The sequence below is a fragment of the Ostrea edulis genome, chromosome 4 (assembly GCF_947568905.1).
Source record: "Ostrea edulis chromosome 4, xbOstEdul1.1, whole genome shotgun sequence".
In the NCBI taxonomy this organism is placed as follows: domain Eukaryota; kingdom Metazoa; phylum Mollusca; class Bivalvia; order Ostreida; family Ostreidae; genus Ostrea; species Ostrea edulis.
Window position 1 is genome coordinate 11,341,080 of NC_079167.1, and position 22,636 is coordinate 11,363,715.

General features: G+C 34.7%; 1 protein-coding gene across 2 annotated transcripts in view; it reads left to right on the forward strand.

Annotated features, from left to right (window-relative positions):
- Window positions 1–22,636, forward strand: part of LOC125667914 (uncharacterized) — a 179,568-nt gene that overhangs the window by 15,851 nt on the left and 141,081 nt on the right. For both annotated transcript variants that reach the window (XM_056161948.1, XM_056161949.1), the window contains exons 8-12: window positions 2,387–2,573; window positions 3,233–3,485; window positions 3,686–3,810; window positions 13,132–13,249; window positions 22,237–22,422. In XM_056161948.1, coding sequence (XP_056017923.1) covers window positions 2,387–2,573; window positions 3,233–3,485; window positions 3,686–3,810; window positions 13,132–13,249; window positions 22,237–22,422 — 869 coding nt within the window. The remainder of the gene's footprint in view (window positions 1–2,386; window positions 2,574–3,232; window positions 3,486–3,685; window positions 3,811–13,131; window positions 13,250–22,236; window positions 22,423–22,636) is intronic.

Sequence of the window (22,636 nt, forward strand, 5' to 3'; positions counted from 1 at the left end):
GTTTCGTTTCGGTAGATTTCGTTTCGTTTCGGTAGATTTCGTTTCGTTTCGATTTCGTTTCGCACTTTACAGGTACCCATGAATGAAAGCTATCATTGTTAATAGACAAAACGTCATCGATATATCTAAAAGTCGAATTGAAGGCCACAGCGATGTGATTCTACAATACTTGACAAATAGATATAAATATCATTTTTGGGCTGGAATTGTATCTTATTCATGAAAATGCTCAATGCACTCTTCAAAAGTTGTACAATTATAAAACAAAGTGACAAATCGCATAAATGAAATAATTCTTTTTAATCTGTTACCATGGAAACAAAGCCCGGTGGATAGAAATTCTACATGCCTTCTTAAATGTTTATGATCCAAATATTATGTTAAAGTAAAAATTTCCTGACGTAAATCTTGTAAAGCTTCTCAATATACATTTTTTTGTTGCCATGGCAACCAATTTAAATTTTATTCAAGATATAAAATTGCTATTTTAAATTTGTATAATCTTATAGATAATTCTCTTTTTGAAAATTCTACCAGCTTTTTACCCCATAAGTTTGCCTCGTGTAGTTTTTATACCACTAGTATTTCCTTTTGTACAAAGATCCCGAAAATGTAAAACAGTACAAAAATTAGCCAACCTGGTCAAAAAAGGACCCGGCGATTTTTTTTTTTTTTTTTTTAAAAAGTCAATTTTTAAAAGATAAATTCCCACTGAACATACTGAAATGCAACATGACTTTGTTCACTACATGTCAAAATGTCGCAAACCTTACCTTAATGAAAGCACATTTTACAACTACTTCAAGAACAAAGAACACTGAATTCTCTATTCATGGAAAATTACTATTTTACATATTTTACAGTAAAATTAGAAAGAACTATTTGAAATTTCCAAATAATTTGTGATATATGGGACGCTCAAAATTAACAAAGCTAAAAATATCTGTCCACCCTCTAGAAATTGAAAGTGGTAGATATTCAAAATCATGTATGCAAAAAGAATATCGTTTTTGTCATTTTTGTAAAACTTCTGTATTTTTTTTATATGACTGCTTCACATATAAAGATATAAGAAAGAAATATTACCTTTTGAACATTTACAATTCAATTAAAAAGATAATATATAAAAGGAAAACCATCGTAAAGCACTATGCAACCCTGTCAATGTTGTTCATGCTAGAAGGTTAGGTTATATTGCCTGTAGTTGAAGGTAACATTGACAATTTTCACCCCGAGAAAACCATTGTCAACCAAGGCGTAGCCGAGGTTGAATACGCCTCGGTTGACAATGGTTTCTCGAGGGGTGAAAATTTTCAATGTTACCCTCAACTACATTCAATATTTGTTTTATTATACTGAACGTTATATAAACAGCAAAGCAGAAAAAAAAAACAACGTCTTTTAACATTTGATCAATCACTGTCATGTGATATCTCGTATATCAGTACGGGTATTCGCGTTTATTACAAACGCTCAAACGACGTCGTCTAACAATCTACGGCGAACCGTGCGCGCATGAATTTGACCCCCCCCCCCCCCCTCTAGATCCACCAATGAGAGACGGAGAGTACATTTAAAGTCAAACACATGCTTGCGAGTATTACTGTCTTATGACAGCATCTAGTTTTCATTGTTATGTATAGGTATTCCTACGCGCCATTTTGAAAAAAACGTTAATTCAAACGTTTTGGTGAGAGAAACTATTTGTTTTTCTATCTTAAAAACAGAATTAAATGATAGGATATAAAACACATAATTCCTTATTATTTTTCGTTTTCCGTTCAATTTTTGGTTTGATACATGCAACAAATAAAGAATTAAAATTTCATTTCATTAATCTTAGTTTTTCCCCTGAATATCACATCTGTAAAATGGTAAATCATTAACATAGATCTTTGGTTGTGTAATTACGACTGTACTAATCAACAATATTACAGTAAATATATGATTTATGTGTTTTTTGAAAGATCTCTATTTGATAGTGAACTGGTGATATGTATTTGTAAAACAAGAATTTAGAACAATATCATATCGTATAAAAATTCGAAATATGTTTGTGCACAGCAGATAACGTGTTGAATTAGCCATGCGTACTTTCAATAGAAAATGGGTGGCTACTCTGACATTATGATAAGTTAGTTCAAGTCTTACGATTACCTTTAGAATTCTTTAAGGACTACAAATGCACATCAGGATGGAATGTAAATAATGAGATTCTAAGAAGTTATTTGCATTGTTATATAGAGTGGGTTATTTTTCCTGTTTAACTGAGCGAGGATGAATTAGGCCTTCCTCTTTCAGCGTTGATCAATAGATTAGTTAATTTTTAGCTTCCTTAAAAAAACAAAGATCAGGATTTAAACAATTCCAGTTTCTTTTCCTGTAGGTCCATCAAAATACAAGGTAGTTTGTTATTACACCAACTGGTCCCAGTACAGGAATGGTGCTGGCAAATTCTTCCCCAAGGACATTGACCCTCAACTCTGCACACACATTATATATGCCTTCGGAAAATTGGTGGGGAACAAGATCACCAACTTTGAATGGAACGACAATGACCAATATAACAACTTGTAAGTTGTCCTCTCGTCTTGTAATCTCTAACTTTCATGTTATTTAGGAATATAACAAATTCACTAACGTGTTTATGCATCTTAGTGGAGATGTATAATTTTTAAAAAAAAAGTACTTTCAATTAGTTGACAAGTTGATGTAGATACTGTTGGTGAACCGTTTCTATGGTATCTCTTAGTATTGCACATTCACCTCAGATACAATATCCATTTCTGAACTCACTTGGTGCATGTAACAGTATGCACCTCTTCGATGCTAAAAAGATTAAATGGTTTCTATAATTACTTGCTGTATGAAAACTAAGAAAATTTTATATTAAGAAACTAAACGCTATATGATTTAAGATGTATCCTTTTGATATTTTAGACGAATATTGTGATGTTAAGTGAGCGGTAGAAAGTGGTACATTTCAAGTTGGGGGAAATATGAAGGTCTAAAGAAGTTTGAAATAAATGTACAGAAATTTTAATTCCATTTCCACGCGCTTCCTTGAAGAATGGTTCCTGAAAGCCCTTTGAAATGTTACATGTAACATATTCTCAAAAACGTGTTAAGGATCCTTGCTAGATTTTATGTATTTCTTTATTTATATAGATGTCAGAGGGAAACCTTTTCGAATGTTATTTCTTATAATAAAATCACTTTTGTTTGTTTCAAGGTATGCACAGGTGAATGCTCATAAACAGCAAAATCCTAAACTGAAAACATTGCTGGCAATGGGGGGATGGACAGCCGGAAGTCTGATTTACTCAAACATGGCGTCTACAGCGCAAAATCGGAAAGAGTTCATTGATTCTGCTATTTCGTGGTTGCGAATGTACAACTTTGATGGTCTCGATATGGATTGGGAATACCCAGCAAACCGTGATGGGAAACCTTATGATAAAGCAAACTTTGCCCATCTTTGTAAGGTAAATCAAGAAATAATGGTAGTGTCAATTTTAACATTTTCACGACATATAATTTAAAACTTGACATACCCAATCATGCACAATTTGAATTTCAAACAAATTATCCAAAATTCAATAATAGAAATTGATAGTTTGTTGTCTACATCTGTCATGAAATTAATACAGCCTGATATTGTAGAAATATGTTTAAAAAATTCTAGGAAACACGTGAAGCTTTTGACAACGAAGCTGCTACGACAGGGAGGGAGCGGTTATTATTTACATCCGCTGTTGGTGCGGGGCGGAGTGTCATAGACACTGCTTACGACGTCCCTGTGATGGCACAGTAAGTTTTAGTTTCTTTGGTCTTGATATTGCTTCGAAAATTACAACAGATTTAGACTGAATTGGAACCCGGACTCCTTTAACTCTCCAGAAAGGAGCTCTAGCAACTATGTTATGCTGTGAGTAGGGACTGGACCCGGCTGTACGCCATAGTCATCCATCCTCAAAGGTTTTGCTGTGTAAAATTTGCTACTTAGAATCTATATCTATATTCATCTGTCAATTCCATGGAGCGGTCTACAGCAAATTGGTCTACAGCATCAAATCCTGCAAAGCTGAGCATCTTTCAGGAAAGAGGAGTGTGGCGATCAGTCCGAGTCGAAGGCCAGATAACTTGAATAATTGTTTTTATTATCCAGTGTTTTAAATTGTAAAATGCGTAATATTGAATGACTTTGGTAAAATGAAAATCGTAATATATTGGCGGACAGCCATCTTGAATTGAACATTGGCAACGAGGTTGAGACCGTCATTTCGTACTTGTAAATGATCATTGAATGCTATATGATTATGTAACCACTTTTTTTCTAAAGGTGAGAAAAGTGTAGTATGTTGAAGGAAACTACTATTATGTGATATATTCGTTCTATACATGTGTCCAGGGGTACGTGTTTGCCCAACTGTCTATTTTGTATTGCTTGTAGGAGTTATGATATTGATCACCTTGCATACATGAAAGTTACATGTACTGTGTTTACTAAAATTTAATACCTTAAAAGCAAGGGTAAGAAGACCAGAGTAAATTCACCGGATTAAATCTGGAATCATACCCGGAACTGTTTAGTCCCTAGTTAAGGGTATATGATGGTGAGATGAAAGTAATTAAATTCTTCTGAAAACCAATTTATCATAGAAATGAGGTCTCTCCTGTTTGAAAATTGACAATTTTTATATATATGTTAATGAGTTCGTTTCCATGGAAACAACCCCTGAACCTAACAATGTTGAAAAAACACAGAAGGCTAAAATTTAGTAGTTGTAGATCCAAAATTATGCACAACAAACAAACAGGTTGTAATATGAATATATCTAATGGCCATCATACAAACATGTAATGTGCAGACACTATGATGTGAAAATATTTTCCACGTATCACAAACAGAAATTACCCAAAATTCATACAGAATAATACACCAAATTATAGGTACGAATAATTATTTGCATAAGATAAAAGTTTAGATAACAAGGCTTGCTCCATCTGTTCGGAAGAACCAGAAACCATTATACATTCTGTGTTTAGTAAACCAGAAGTGATAAAAGAATTAGATAGGTTACATGAGGAATATGTTTTGGTTCCAGCTGACAAAGCTAGTAACAACGTTGTCTTTGTTTGTAAGGCTCATTATTACAACTGTATTTTAAACGAACTTGGCATTAATTCCACTTTTGGTAATCATACTTATACTCCAACCGCCCTTTCAAAAGACGAAATTCTTCAAAACCATGCTTCAGTTTTAGACACATTTAATATTCCAGTCAATGGGTCGAATGAATATGAGTTACCGTACCTATTCTGGATTCCTAAACTACATAAAAACCCTTACAAACAAAGATACATTGCTGGATCCAGTAAGTGCTCTACCAAGCCCCTATCTTTGATCCTCACGAAAATGTTAACAGCTGTGAAGGAGAAACTTCAAACTTACTGTGCGACTACATATGCCAGAAGTGGTGTTAATCAAATGTGGATTCTAAAAATTTTTAAAGAACTTTTAGTAAACTTGAAATCACAGAATTTTCCCCAAATCTATAGCATTAAAACCTATGACTTTTCAACAATATACACGACCATTCCTCACGATAAATTAAAGACTAGACTTTTTGACATTATAGACAGTTGCTTCTTCAACAAAAATGGAAAACGGAAGTATTCATATCTAGTGATCAGTCATTCAAAAACTTACTTTGTTAAACACCACTCTGATTCCACGCACAAGTACTCTGAAGTTGAAATAAAAAATATGCTAGAGTTCCTCATTGACAATATCTTCGTGGTCTTTGGTGATCAGGTCTTCCAACAGTCTATTGGAATTCCCATGGGCACGAATTGTGCTCCTTTGTTAGCTGACCTGTTTTTATATTCATATGAAGCAGAATTTATTCAAAAACTTCTACGTGAGAAGAAAAAATTTCTCGCTGTGACCTTCAATTCGACTTTTAGATATATCGATGACGTTTTGTCTATTAACAATGATAGCTTTCATTCATATGTCGATTTGATATATCCCTGTGAGCTCGAAATAAAGGACACCACAGAGTCGTCCACTTCTGCTTCATACTTAGATATTTTATTGAAAGTAGACATTAACGGCAAACTGACAACTCAACTGTATGACAAACGGAATGATTTCAGCTTCTCCATCGTCAACTTCCCATATTTATGTAACAATATTCCATTATCACCTGCATATGGTGTTTATATATCTCAACTGATTCGATATGCAAGAGCTTGTTCTGGATTTAGTCAGTTTTTAAATCGAGGTAAGCTACTGACAAACAAGTTGATGGTACAGGGATTTCAACAGTCTCGATTGAAGTAAGCATTTCGCAAATTCTATGGTCGTTATAACGATCTAGTTCGTCAATACAACCTCACATTGGGTCAAATGCTGTCTGACATGTTTCATACCGATTGTTAAGCCGTTCTTGGCACACTGATTTTGACTGCGGATAACTCCGTTTACCTGATCAGGATATGGGGCTCACGGCGGGTGTGACCGGTCAACAGGGGATGCTTACTCCTCCTAGGCACCTGATCCCACCTCTGGTGTGTCCAGGGGTCCGTGTTTGCCCAACTATCTATTTTGTATTGCTTGTAGGAGTTATGAGATTGATCACTGTTCGTTATCTTCACCTTGCATTTGTTAACTGTCCATTTGTTGCCAGAATTTGGTCATGCCTGTCTTTTTGGATATTACAAAAGACAGGGAAAAGAGTGCAATTTGATTCACAAACAATAATATTTGGCTTATTGACTGAACATGAAAATGTTATTAATCTTATTACTATGTTGGTCAAGAGATGTGTATTTTCATTCTCTAGGAAAGGTTTACCTCGTACATTTAATGATATTTTAGCATATTTACAATTATACTATTTATATGAAAAAAGTCTTTATAACACAAATGTCTTTCTGAAAAGGTGGTCAAAATGGAAATGTCTTTTTGAATAACTTCATTTTTCAAATGATTTAATTGCTGTTATTTTAAAATGCTACTCATGTTATTTTTAATTATTCTTCCCAACTGTGTGAATGCAAGGATGAAAGTTGTCTTGTATGTTTATAAATGGATGATGGACACATTCTAATTAGATCATTAATGATTTAACTAGATACTCATGTAAAGAAATATGTAACTCAGATCTACATAATTATGTACCCCTCTAAACTGCAAATATTGTTAATATATTCTGGAGAAACGAAAAATGTTTCGAAATTTGATTTGGGTGTAACAAGATGGGCGCACCAAAGATTTTCATATAACTTTTAATGAAAGTTGAAGAAAACGAACAGTGATCAACCTCATAGCTCCTACAGGGAATAGAAAATTTTATTTTAAACACAAAATGACCAAACAATTATTAAAAAGTAAGGAGACTCTGTTCATAGAGGGCGAAGACCTCTCACGGCCCAAAGGGCCGCGAGAGCGGAGCTATCCCTATACATGTAGGTAACACATATACATGTTTAAAAGGAAAATATAGGAAAATAATGAAAAATCAAACCATACCACGTTCTTAAACAGCTCTTTAAAGTGTCTAAATCGTAACAATCCGTGTACATTTACGCATTTGTGGAATACGTAAGGATTCGTAAGAAAAATCCGTGAGTGTGAAGGTACCATTATTGGATACAGATACTAATGCCAGTACTTTTTTGCTTCGCCCTCAAACACGGTCACGCCGTAATATATATTGTTATAGTGTAAAGTAATGAACTTGATGTTTACGTTCTTGTTTTGAACTCTTTACGTTTATACGCCCGTCGAAGACGGGACGTATTATGGTATGGCGTCGTCCGTCTGTCTGTCCGTCTGTCCGGACCTTGTGGGCAGGATACAGACTGAACCATGAGCCATAGGACTTTACAACTTGGTACATTTGATTACCATGATGAGAGGAAGATGCCTATTGTTTTTCAAGGTCAGAGATCAAAGGTCAAGGTCGTAGTATCACTTATTAGGAAAACCTTGTGGGCAGGATACAAACCGAACCGTAAGCTCCAGGATATTATAACTTGGTATATTTGATCACCATGATGAGAGGAAGATGCCTATTGTTTTTCAAGGTCAGAGGTCAAAGGTCAAGGTCGTAGTATCATTTATTAGGAAAACCTTGTGGGCAGGATACAAACCGAACCGTTAGCATATTTATGAAGTAGCGCATTCTAAGGCTATCCCTCTTTATATCTTGATATCCATTTCTACAAGCATAATAATGAATTAGCTCACAGAGGACAGTGCTAACTTCACTAAAATATGAATCCCACTAAAATATGTTTTCCTTGAGCAAAATCTACGGGCGTATTATGCCACGTTGGCGTTGCTCTTGTTTCTTCATTCCACAGTGACGTCACATGGTATACGTAGCCTAAGAAATCGCTATCCCATAATGCCTAATTGGAAGAGTTTGGATTGAAAGCAAACAAACTCTGGCGAAAGTTTGGAGGGTAACATTGAAAATTTTCACCCCGAGAAAACCATTGTCAACCAAGGCGTAGCTGAGGTTGACAATGGTTTCTATTGTGGTGAAAATATTCAATGTTACCCTTAACTACATGCAATATTTGTTTTATTATACTCAACAAAGCAAAAAGACTTACGTCTGTTGACATTTGATCAATTACTATCATGCGATATTTCGCATATCGATGCAGATATTCGCGTTTATTACAAACACTCAAATGACGTCGTCTAACAATCTACGACAAACCGTTCGCGCATAAATTTGACGCCGATGATAATTTTTATAATATCCCCCAGAGTCAAGTACTATTACTCGTTGCTAGTTACTATCACCCTGGAGTGCGTGTTTTCTGTTCTCAGAGGATAAATATGTTTTTTCAAATGCTTCTCGACTAATCAGATTCAAATATTTTACATAAAATTATAATTAAAAAAATATCCCATCTACTATATTATCAGGCTATGGGTATAGCACACACACATGTTCTCCAATTACAACTTAAATAATCTATATATATCAGACCATATTTATATTGTATATGTAGCTGGGTAAAGCAACACCCTTCATAGATATTTCGATATAGAAATACTTGGGACCTACTTATTCCAACGTACATGTATGTAAGATGGTAGTGCCTCTTCCATTCAATTTGATTGTGTTTTATGACCTTGTTATGTATATAGAGGATATCTATATTGCGTGTTTTGATATTTGGTTTATCCAACGAGTTGATATGGTGTATTTATTTGCGAGGCTTGCCGAGCGAATAAATACACCATATCAACTCATTGGATAAACCAAACTATCAAAATACGCAATTATAGATGTTCTATTTATCCGTCTTCTTTTCGCTTGATTTTGAGAAGATCCCCAGTATGGTAGAAACAGCTGATTCAATTTGGTTTGAATCCGTGGCTCAAGCGTCGTACTTATTAATCTTCTTTACGTGGGAAAAAACAGTGGGGTTATAATCGATTAATGTATATTACAAAGGGCATTTTTATAAAAGAAACCATGGAGGAAAATTGTTTTAGAAGGGATATACTTTATGATTAATAAAGGTTTTGCCATTTCCACAAAATAACAACTATTGACCGAGTATTTAATTTTTGACGTCAGCCTGACCTTCTGGTAAAAGTTTGATGTCACCGTATTTTTGAAATAAACATGTGTAACAACGATCATTGAAAATAGGCCTAATATTTTAATCCCGCGTTATGAGAATGTTCAACAGTTTACAATGAAAAGTAGAAGTGTTTGTGTATTTGGATTTTATTCACGTGGTTTCTTTGAATCTGAGGGCGAGAGGAAATCCTGAGGCACTTTAATAGTAAGTAATGCCTTGTTCATACGAAGAATTTAATTCGCATTAAACGCAAGTTAATGCGAATTAAATCTGAACGGCGTTCACACGGAGATTTTAATGCGCATTAGTTTACTTCGAATTAAAATTGACGTCGCGATTTAATGCGAATTAAATTTACCTCGCATTAGCTCCGTGTGAACGCTAAACGAAGCTAATTCGCATTAAATGTACACGCATGCGTAATGGCAAATTTGGGTCACATGCATCATACCCATGGTCAACTATATACAGCCACCTGCCAAAAGTTTATAGACAAAATGGCGGATCTAAATTCCAACTTCACGGAAGTGGCTTGTTTTTTCTTTTGTAAATTCTATATATAGATAACGGGGATTCCGTATGCATACCACATATAAGTACAGGGTCTTGTGTCGTCATATGTGACGTCATATGTTGGTATTTATTTGATGATCGTCTGATACAAGCTTCTGAATCTAGCTATGGGAAAGTCTAAGAATTTATCGCCAGCTGTGAAACAAATTGTCGTAGACAGTTACAGACAAACGGGAAATTATTCTGAAACTGCTAGGGTATTGAAAATGGACCGGAAAACCGTGTATGCTGTTGTAAAACGGTGTGAAATTCGAGGAAGTGCGGGAAATGCTAAAAAATCGGGACGCCCCAGAAAAATGGACGTTAGAGACGAGCGTCAACTATTGCGGCTTGTAAAATTTAACCGTACCACTCCATTAAAAGACATAACAGGACAATTTAATCAAGGTAGGAAAGTTCCCGTGTCTGAAAGATCAATTCATCGTTATTTGTCAAAAAATAAGTACCATCGACGTGTATGCAGGAAGAAAATTAGGATTCGCGAACAAAATAGGAAAAACCGTGTGGCATGGGCGAGAGGTAAACGACGGTGGACTGTTGACTATAACTGGTCAAAAGTGATCTTCTCTGATGAATGTAAAGTTGTTTTGGGACAAAACAATCGACTTTATATTTGGAGAAAGGCAGGAGAAGAATGGTTACCAGTGTGCATCAGCCCCGGCGCACCACCGAAACCTGCTATGAGTTTAATGTTGTGGGGATGCATTACCTGGAATGGAGTTGGCACACTAACAGTGGTTAATGGCAACATTAATGCAAATAAATATATTGATATCCTTGAAGAACAATTGTGGCCGGTTGTAGTGAAAATTTTTCCTACTAACGATTACATATTTCAAAATGACAATGCCCCGGTTCACCGTGCCCGAATTGTACAAGAATATAAACAAATAAACATAATTCCAGGTATGTTTTGGCCAGCACAGTCACCTGATGCAAATATAATTGAAAACATTTGGTTTCTGTTGAAAAATAAACTTAAACGCAGACTTTCTAATATAAACAATGTCACTGACTTGGAGAGAAATATAAATGACATCTGGATTAACATACCCGTTACTTACATACGGAACCTCTATCGATCCCTACCTATCAGAATGTTGAAAATGATCAGATCAAAGGGATATATAACAAAATACTGAGGTAAGATTTATTCTCTTTGTAATTTCATAGCCACTGAAAATCCGTATTACGTTGACGTTTAGACATTGACGTCCGCCATTTGTCTATAAACTTTTGGCAGTTGGCTGTATATTAATGTCAGCTTTGTACGAAAAACTAAGCAAAATGATAATAATCACTAAAAACATGTACAAACAGCATGTCATTAAATAATGTCAGACGTAAATCTGTGCTCTGCATAGGCATATTGAGTAATGCATGTGGAAGGAATTGTTTTTAAATACGACAAAAATGTTTTAAAATAGTGATAATATAATTTTGTTTTTTACATTTTTTAAAACAAATATGCCGCTCATTGTTAATTTTTTATACCATATGACGTCATAGTAGACTTATAATACGTATTAGTAATTAAAAATTACGTCACAACAGTAGTCAGCGGAATGGTGAAAAAGACGTTCCGAAGTTTTAAAATTGGGCCCATGAAGAAACAATAGATTGTCTAGATTGAATGTTGGTCGTCAGAGGAAATAACAAGTAATTTCTTGGGAACATATAAATAAACACGACAAAACTCCTTATGTGTAGATCAGCATGTAAATTGTAAACATGTAGTATAGTACATGTATATAGCGCTTTGAACAAAGAATCCTGTATCTACACAATATTCATTAAAATATCTATAAAAATAAATTTCAATAACATAGTCTATTCTTTAATTTATTTCGCGCACCCTTTAATAGATATGCATACGAATTTAATGCGCATTAGTTTACTTCGCATTAAATATTACCGCCGTGTGAACGCTATTTAATTCGAATTAATTTAATGCGCATTATTTTACTTCGCATCAAATTTGATGCGAAGTAAAATTTAATGCGCATCCGTGTGAACGAGGCATTAGTAAGTAAAGCTGTTGAGATTGATCACATTCAATATGGTTCCAAAGAAAAGAGACTGTTCTCGTGGATGCTTGGTACCGCAGCATGTCGAGGTACCGGTACTTTCGATTAGGCCTGTCCAGTAGGTGGTTGATTCCTTGTTGATGGTAATAGTGTGGATGCATCTCTTTGTTTCCTTTTCGTAATATTTTTGAGTAGTTATTGATTGAGTTTTTATTTTTATGGTCGGTAACTTGTAGTATATGTCAGTGGGGACAATATCATTTTAATTTTGCTACAAAAGAAGTTCTAAATAAATACTTATACAGAATAACAAGTTATTCGCTTTATTTCATGCATCGATATGCATCAACACAGAAAATGTAATCCAAACGGGGACAATGTCAAAAGTAGTTCGGACCCGAAGTGCTTTATCAAACGGGCGTGTGATAAAGCTAATGCTTTATCTCACTTGAAATATACACCACATGTATGAGAAAAATATTGATATGATAATGGTTCTTTCTTTTATCTTGCTTCTACCTCATATTTTTGTTTTACAAATCAGACGAAATGATTTGGTGCAATTTTTGCATACAAGGGCATTTCGGTTGCTATACTTACATGTACCGCGGATTTGAAATTCTGTTCTTGATTCTCATGCATGTGACAGTGAAGCTAAATGCTAATGCAGATTGTGATGCCGATTTATTGACAGTAGATGAATCTTCAAAGCTTTCTTAAATCTGCTTCCTGTGTTTTTTCTTGTTTCACCTTCATGGCATCGATTCTTCTCTAGTAGCATAAAAATTAAACATACAATGTAAAAGAAATACAGTACATGTATCTCTAGCATTATTATTTTTGTGACATTCTACGTCACTCTTACTCTGTTTCTAGTACTGCAGTAATATCATTTTTTTTTCTATATCAGATACATGGACTTTATTTGTACAATGACTTACGACCTGCATGGATCTTGGGAGTCATTCACTGGTCTACATACTGGACTCTACGCTTCAAACAATGATTCGGACAAAACTTTGAATGTCGTAAGTACCTATTAAGATATGCTAAGACATACTAAAAATGGTATTTATTTCTTTTCCGCCTTTTCGAGAAAAAAAGATTCAGTGATATTGAGACGTCATCAGTTGTACGTGAAATACAAGAAATGGCCTGTACATGGCGCTCAGGGTCGTAGCAGTAGGGGTTTTTATCGTACTAAGTTTTCATCCGAATGACTTGCAACGGTAACTTTTGAATGCTAAACCTTTGGCCAAGGACCAGTCACTGCCTATTTTTACTTCTTATGTTTGACGTCGTCAGAACACAAACGGGGCTCGAACTCACGACTTCCCAGTCCTGAAATGAATACTCTAACCACCCAGTCATGAAATGAATACTCTAACCACTGAACTATCGCGACTGATCATGCTGGAAACTAATTGTAAGATGAGTCATAGCGTCATTTGGAACAATGTCGTATTAGGCAATGTTAGTTTTGGATTTTCTTTAGAAGATGGATAGCTTTCCATTTCGATCTCTATATTTATGTATAGATCATAGATTAAGAAACTCAGTTTTGGCTCCGAAAATCCTCTATAACTGCTAATTACATTTATGACTCAAAATATTCTTTGTTGCAATCCTTAGTTATGACCCTGTACACTGTGCGTCATATACTCCTTTACATCTTAGAATCCGGATGGGGTTCATTCATCTCATCATTTACCACACATGCACATTAACTGATTTTTAACCTATATTTTATTTATAAATACTTGAGCATGGGTATTGACGATTTCAGAATTATTCATCTATCCAAAAATATGTAGACCGTGGGCCAGTAAAATATTACCCCCCCCACCTCTCCCCCCTCCCCCCCCTACTTCCCCCCCCCCCCCGGCTAGGGATTTTTCTACACTATGCTTTTTTGAAAGTGTGTATAAAATAAAGGTAAATTAAGGTTGTGTGATAAAGAGCTAGAGCCACGAACGGTCAAAATCGGCCTGTATTTTTATGAAAAATTATCTGAAACTTAACAAACAAATATTGCACTAAATATTGTCAATATACATCGTAGTAAATATATTCATATCAAAATGTTAATTCTATGACGTCATAACTGTGCCGTAGATGTCATAACACGTGACGTTTGTACATTTTTTCTCTAAAAATGACAAATTTTGGAACTTTGATTCAAAATTTCAGTTTGGCCACATTCAACGAACAAATTAAAAATTCTGACATGGGTAAAGAAATGAAAACTGCACAAATGAATGTTGAATTCAATTTGTTCGATGACAGTGGCCATACGTAAATTTCTTGTTTTAGGTCTTTCACAAACATAATTTATCGAATGATGATAGTTTCTCATTTAAAAAATAGACGTGTCCTTATAAAACATTATAAAATGATAGATTTTCACATAGGATCTCAAAGCATAATTATATCCCAATTATTTTGAAAAGTTTTATGTACATCTATGATCGAGGAATGAAATATAGATTTCGGATGATCATCGTCGAATTATGTGATGACAATAATCAGTTCAACATTGATATTTGGACAGTGTATGTCTTTGCTTTTAGGTCCAATTTATCTCAAATGTTGAATATGCTAATAAAATAATTAAAAGACACCAATTATCTTCTTGTGTTCTTTTTATTTCGCCGATACATTGATGTTTAACTGTCACATAAATGTAAACATGAAAGCGCTCTACAATCATAGGGAGATAATTCGATCAACATAGCATTTGTATTGAGCTTATTTTACTACGAGCAATAACGTAAACCATGACGATATTTGGACAATGAGTTGTCTGAATACACAATATTTTTCTGTATAAAACTTTTCGTGGTTGTAATCTTGCTCATATCGAAATTAATTAAATAGTTGTTGTTATAATTTATAAAATCAAAACCGTAAACGGACCGGATTCAGCGGCACGAATTTTTAAAACAATTCCTCCAGAATTCCAGAGTTAATAGGTAAGTGATTACAGTTTGTTACCTAAATTTATTATTTAACGACTTGGCTTTATATATAGAAACATATGATCAACATTTCAGTCCCTTTTTGCTCTAGATAGGCCTATACGGTATACTGCGGTACCTAGATTTCGTCTTAGGTTTTAGGAATAGCAATTTGGAGTGTTGGCCCCCATTTTAACTTTTTTTTTTTTACCAACCTTTAGAAGAAATGCTGCGGAAAGGGTGTGAAATAAAATTCTAAAGCCTTTAAACACTCACTCTCTTTAAAAAAAAATACCAGATCCGCCACTGTTTTGACAGATCGCCGATGTATACATCTGACATGTAAACAAATGGCTGGGACTGGGAGTCAACATGCTGTGCTCAGTACATGGGCTAGTTTTATGATCATCGAATTATACTTTGATATCTTGAGTAAAGTACAGTATCGTATTTTTCCCATGTTTAATAACCATCCCCCAAATATAACATTTAAAACGAGTTAGTGAACCTAAAGATAGGCCTATAGGATTTCGCAGACGATTGAAGTTCTTGTTACAAGACGAGCCTATTTAGATCTATAACTAAGCCGTGCAGATAAATATGAAATTAATGTTGTATGTTCGTAGATAATATCAAAATACTTACCTACAACGTAATGTTTATGATACAAAAAAATCTTGTTGAATATTACAAACATATTATATATAAATTGTAGCTTAATAAAGACATATATAACTTATATGTGCAAAATAGTAAGTCACAGTGGCGCAGTGGTTAACGCACTCGATCTACAAGCGAAGGATGCGTAGTTCGAATCCCCTGACAACTGTATTTTCCCCCCAATATATACGAGTAACCAGAAATGTATAAAGTTATTTAAAAAGCAAGGAATCAGTTTTGATTACCACGCAAAATAATCTGTATATTACGAAAAATATGATATTGTTTTCTGTGTATGAAATTGGTTAATTAGTTTTGATTAATGAATTCAAAAGCAGTGGTAGATTTGTTTGGGGATTGCAATCCCCACCCCACCGGTAAAAATTCTTCACCCCCCCCCCCTTTTTACGCGTGACAACTCCTTTCCCTGATTAGTACACAGTACAGTAAATTAAGCTGTACATTTCAGTATGTATATCCGATATAATGTTAAACGCTGAGCTTAATTATAAGTAATCATTATAACATTTTATTTCGAAGATGTGTAGAAATGCGTGTAATGTAAAGACAGCTGCTGAACGATATTATAAACCGCGTAAACCATAAAATATAGATAAAGTTGAATATACTGTACAATATAGAAGTATTTTAAAAGCATTTTAGTTGAACATATATTAGAAATACGAGGGTTGTCCCAAAATTCCGTGGACTGGACTTTTAACTTTTAAGGTATTGATTTAATTTCATAAAACCTGTTATATATTATCGATTATACCATTGTTGACCAATACCGAAAATTTGCACTTTTATTTACCTTTTTGAGAAAATTAACTATTTACGATAAAGTTGTACTCGGCGACACAACCTGCGACGTCAACATTTTCTCGCGGTGTTCGCGCGTCTGATCGAGGAAATCCTTCGAACATAAAATCCTTCTTTGATTTTCTTCATTTTTAAAACCCAAAGTACCGACGTGCACATACTATATGCATTCATGAATTATCCGATAGACTGCAGTGAACAGACGATTTGCTGATTCCCAAAATTTCTTCGATCTCTCGTGCGGTCCGACGTCTTTTTTCCCCGAATAGCGTCATCATTTCGCTGGATATTTGCATCTAACTGTCGCACGATATATCATAATTCATTTAAATATTCCGTCATACTGATAAACATTTTCCAGGTATATAAATGAATATCTAAACAAAATTCCTCTATAAAAATATACTGTCAGAAATAAAATGAACAAAGTGTGGGTTTTTTTCTCCAGCGATTGTAATTTCTTTTCGATTATATTAACCCCCCTCTTTTTTTTTACCCTGCGCCGCTTTATGGTTCCCTATAATGAAAAACCTGAATTTTTCCTATTCAATGTCAATTATAAATGTAATATTAATTTTGTTTTTACATATTTTTTATTTAAAACTGTTTGCTCTTCAGGTTGTAAAAGTTTAATTTCTCAGTGACGTTAGATTATTGAAAAACGCCGCTTGTCCACGGAATTTTGAGACAACCCTCGTACATGTTTTAATGATGTTAACGTCTGCCGACACAACGTTATACAAAGACAACTTTCCTAATAACCCTTTCCATCAAAGTAAGCAATATCATGCTATATTTTATTTTTTCATGAAGTACATTGTCATAAGATTCTATTTGGACAATTTCATTAAATTCAAAGAATGGGCCGATTTTGACCTTTCGTGGCTCTAGCTCTTTATGTTGGGGCGTTTTCAAGATATGGCCATTTGAATTTATCAAAATTTTGGCAAATTAAATATGACCGTTACCGTGTTCCATACCGCATTAAAGACGACACATTGTAAACACAAACAATTAGGCTAGGGGCTTCCCCGAGAGGGCATTTGTGAGAAATGCGTATAGAAAAATAGAAAACAGTGTAGTATGTAAAATGGGTACATATTTTTGAATGTCTACAAAGTACAATTTTCATAGATTCATTTCATTCGTGTCGTACTAAATTATATTACATACATTCCCAAAATTAGCATGTTCAATACTAAATGAACAGTATGATAAACAGTTCATTTCTCGATACTATAAATAGGCCTATCTTTATATAATGATATACACAGTCTTGAGTTAGTTAATATAACTTTCAGCTTAAAAAAATCACTGTCCGCATTTCCATGTCTTCACACGGTATATTTAATGTATGGAAGCCCAGTTAGGTATATAGTCAATAAAAAGAAAGCACATGAGTTACTTTTAAGTATACATGCAAAAATTTGGGAAATCCAGATAAATAATGACTCGACTTTTGAGAATCGAACATATTACAAATAATGAACTAATTCATGAAATATTTAGTTTAATGAATTATATTTAACAATTGTTAGATGGATAAATATATTGTCATACGTAAAATTGAACAACTTTCCAATTTTCTGATAACTTTTAAAGATGTCACATAAAAACAAAACCTTTAAATCTTATTCATGCCTGAAAAATAAATCTGTTTCAAGCTCCTATCAACATCAAAAATAAAGATTTATCCTATACAGAATGTAGAGGATAATGACATAATATCTTTCACGGGGCACAGTTTTCAAAGATTAGAAGAAAGAGTCCCAAGAGTAATAAATTGTTTACTAGCTAGAAGCTTTAAATGGTGCCTTACATGGCCTCTATCGCAGGTGTTACATTTTTGTATAATAATTTACAAATATTAGTTACTAAAAGTAAATCTTGAGCATTGACGAAGTTGCGCCGAGTCCAGTGAACTGTAAGAGACGTCCACTCAACCCGTGTTTACTATCGGCACTTTTCTCCACCCATAAATGGGTGTTCTAAATAAAGAAACTCAAGTAGAGGGGAAAAACACAAACTGGTAAAGTGTGTGACAAAAACAGTAGAAGAAGTCATTAAAAAAACTTGCAAAGAATAAAAGTGGCTATGGTACAATAAGTTTGTTGGTTGATTGTATATTGCTCGAGAATTTTTCACTCATATGGAGAGGTCACCATTGCCGGTGAAGGGCTGCAAAAATTAGATTTATGCTCGGCGCTTGTACGGCCTTTGAGCAGGATGTGATCTTTATCCTGCCACACCTGCTGTGAGACCAGACCTTGGTTTTTGCAATCTCATCCGAAGGACCGCCACATTTAGTCGCCTCTTACGACAAGCAAAAGGTACTGAGGACCTATTCTAACCCGTATCCCCACAGGACAACTATAAATATTGATTTGGTTGCTAAAGGGTCGATGCTTTATCCAACTTGTAGAAAAACCTACACTAGGTCCAATGACCGAAACAAATCAGATACTAAAGATATAGTTCTTGAGCATCAAGGAAAGGTATTTGAGTTTATCCTAATATATGGAGATGAACACCATGCAGATTTACGTGGTTGAGAGTATGACAATGCTCATAGAGAGATACTTGTTATTTATCCGGACTTATATAACTGATTACAAAACTTGAAACCTGAAATTAAAACCCCCCAGAAAATTTGGTAGCAGAATTGAATTTTGGAAAAATTCAAAAGGCGAACTTATATATTCTGCATGTGTTACTACTGAACAAACAATTGAGTCTGCATTTGCGTTAGCCCTTTCATCCAAACGACAAGTCAAAGAATCTGCTTTGATAATCAAAAGGCAGATTTTTGACTTCCACAAAATTGCCATACAGTAACCTACCCAACTTCGCTAGCCAAGGGTTTACGATCCGATTCGCTTCTCTACAACCCTTGACTGCGTTAGCACGATTTTCGTAGTTTTGAGTTGTGTCCTCTAGCGGATGGAGGAAACAAACTCTGTTTGGGTTACATCATGTTCAACCAATGAAAATGCGTTTTTCAAGTACACTTTGTGTGTTGTCAAAATAAAAATTACTCCGCCCAGTGAGTTACATGATGTTATATGCAATGTTATATTCGCAAATTCTATGGTCGTTATAACGATCTAGTTCGTCAATACAACCTATTATTGGGTCAAATGCTGTTTGACGTGTTTCATATCGATTGCTAAGACGTTCTTGGCACACTGATTTTGACTACGGATAACTCCGTTTACCTGATCAAGATATAGGGTTCACGACGGGTTTGACCGGTCGAAAGGAGATGCTTACTCCTCCTAGGCACCTGACCGCACCTCTGGTGTGTCCACGGGTCCGTGTGTGCCCAATTATCTATTTTGTATTGCTTGTAGGAGTTATGAGATTGATCACTGTTCGTTATCTTCACTTTTCATGCAAAGCCTCATGGCACAGTCTACACACCACCATGCTGTATAGAGACTATGAAAATCTTATCAAATGGAAGTGTTTTGATGACAATGACTATAATTGTTTACACATTCCATCATCTTGCATTTGGTGTAATGTAACACGCTATCTGATTAGATGCAGGGGACTTGGCCTGCATCCAGTCATATGCAGGATGTTGTTTTTTGGTGTGTTTTTTTACACGAAAATCGTTTTAACGTAGCCAAGAGTTGTAGAGAAGCTTAGCGGATCGCAAACCCTTGGATAGCAAAAATGTAACCCACCATGGCCACCTTTCCGTTATCTCTGTATACATGTGTATAGAATATCTTATTGCATAATTTCTCTCTCAAGTCATATCAGACAACCCATCTTTTTCCCCCAAAAGCAAACAGGTGTGCCAAATCGTACTCTCAGGCCATATGTGCCTCAGCTATGAATGACAAATGAATATTACCAAAGCATCTCACGTTAAAAATGAGTTTGCACCATCTGACAAGAAGTACTGAGTTACTTACACTATTAAACATGTTAGGTCACTATAGAAGTTACTCCAAGACGCTGGAGCTTGAAATTGCTATTTGCAATGGGATTATAAATTCTGGATTAATATTGCCAACAAGCATATCTCTTACAAATAACTCAGTAATTCATAGATACACCTCGCCTTAATGTCAAACAAATAGATACATAAACAAGGGGTTAAGTTCTTTAAAGCAAAATACATGTTTGCGAATGTTCATATTGTGTTTGTAAAATTCTTGAAGTTTTCCAATTTTTTATCAATACTTTAATGACAAAGTTCATGTTTTCGCCCCAAATACTTGGAAAGTACTCCATGCATTAATGCCACTTAAAAAAAATAATAGTTTTCAAAGTTCCATATTATCTATATACGATCTGAAGGAGTTTTCCATTTTTCGGTGATTTTTAGAGAAAAAATCATGCTTTAGCCCCAGGAGTCGTAAATGTCCCCAAATATGCATGTCAAATATCTTGTTTATCAAAGGGTTACATACGTTCACATAATACTTGTTTGCAAATGTCAATAACATCTATATCGGATCTGAATTGATTTTTCCAGTTTTCGATTATTATTTTTACAAATTTTTGGTTTTGCCCCAAATGTCGAAAAGGTCTCCATGAAAACAATCAGATTTATAGTCAAAGGGTTACATACTTTTAGAAAATAATTGTTTTGAAAGGTCTATGTCATATATCCATGTCATATATATAGGATCTGAAGAAGTTTTCCATTTTTCGGCGATTTTTAAAGAAAAAATCATGTTTTAGCCCCCAAAACACCTAAATGCCCTCACATATTAATGTCAAACAACTTCATATATAAACAGAGGATCACATACGTTCACAAAATACTTGTCTGCAAATGTCAACGACGTCTATATCGGATCTGAAGAGTTTTTTTTTCCAGTTTTTGGCTATCATTTTTACAAATTTCATGTGTTTTGCCCCAAAACTCGTAAACGCCCCCACGTAGAAATGTCAAACAACCTGATTTATAATTAAGGATCTATATACTTTCAAAAAATATTTGTTTGCAAAAATCCCTAGGGGATCCCCCATTACCTTTACTAGCCCATGGTCTAATATCAATTGCAGATGTAACTTTAAACAGCTAATACATTTCCTCCTCTCTCACAGCGAATGGCATATATACAGATATATTTAGACTTTCACGAACGAAAGGTAGTCAAAAAGGGCTAAACGTTTCCCGATAATGGATTTACTTATATTTTCAAACCGTTGTTTTTGGAGTTGATTACGGAGAAGAGGTGGGCGTCAACATGTGCATTCGTGCCAATTTAAAAGATCTGCGTGTATTCTTCTGCGTGTACACTTTAAAGATAAACAGTCGTTTAAAGTGGTCAGATTCCATCAAATATTACATTAAAATACATGTATATATACATATTTTGAAATGATTGTGGATTGAAACATGTGCATATTTCGATTTGATGTGAATTTTAAAAAACCCGATTAAACGTGAAAGTTGTGTTAGTTTTACTGTATCAATTACCTCATACTGTCCTATAGCACGTATATGTGTGAATAGATTTTAATCCATAGTCAATATTCAAAGAAATCTATAGTAGCTAAAACGCTGTAATTTGTATTTGATTCATTTACTTGAAAATTTTACATTTGTAAAGGCATCTGCAGCAGAATACTGGCATCAAAAAGGAGTACCCCGAGAGAAGTTGATCATTGGGCTGGGAACATACGGCAGAAGCTTTACCTTGGTGGACGCTTCTAAGCACTGGGTCGGTGCTCCAGCATCGGGCGCTGGAAGATCAGGGCCCTACACGGGAGAGAAAGGCTTTCTGTCTTACTATGAGGTGCTTTCATATGTCACTATGATTTTATTATATAACTGGTAAGCAAGTTGCCATATATGTAACAATCTATATCTACATTCATTTGATTGATATTCACTGTAAACGTAATTGTCGAGTTGAAAGTTTGACGATGCTATAATCTAAGGGATTTTTGCATGTGAAAATTATGACAAATTCTTTCATTCTAAAGAAACCTGAATATTTTACACGATTA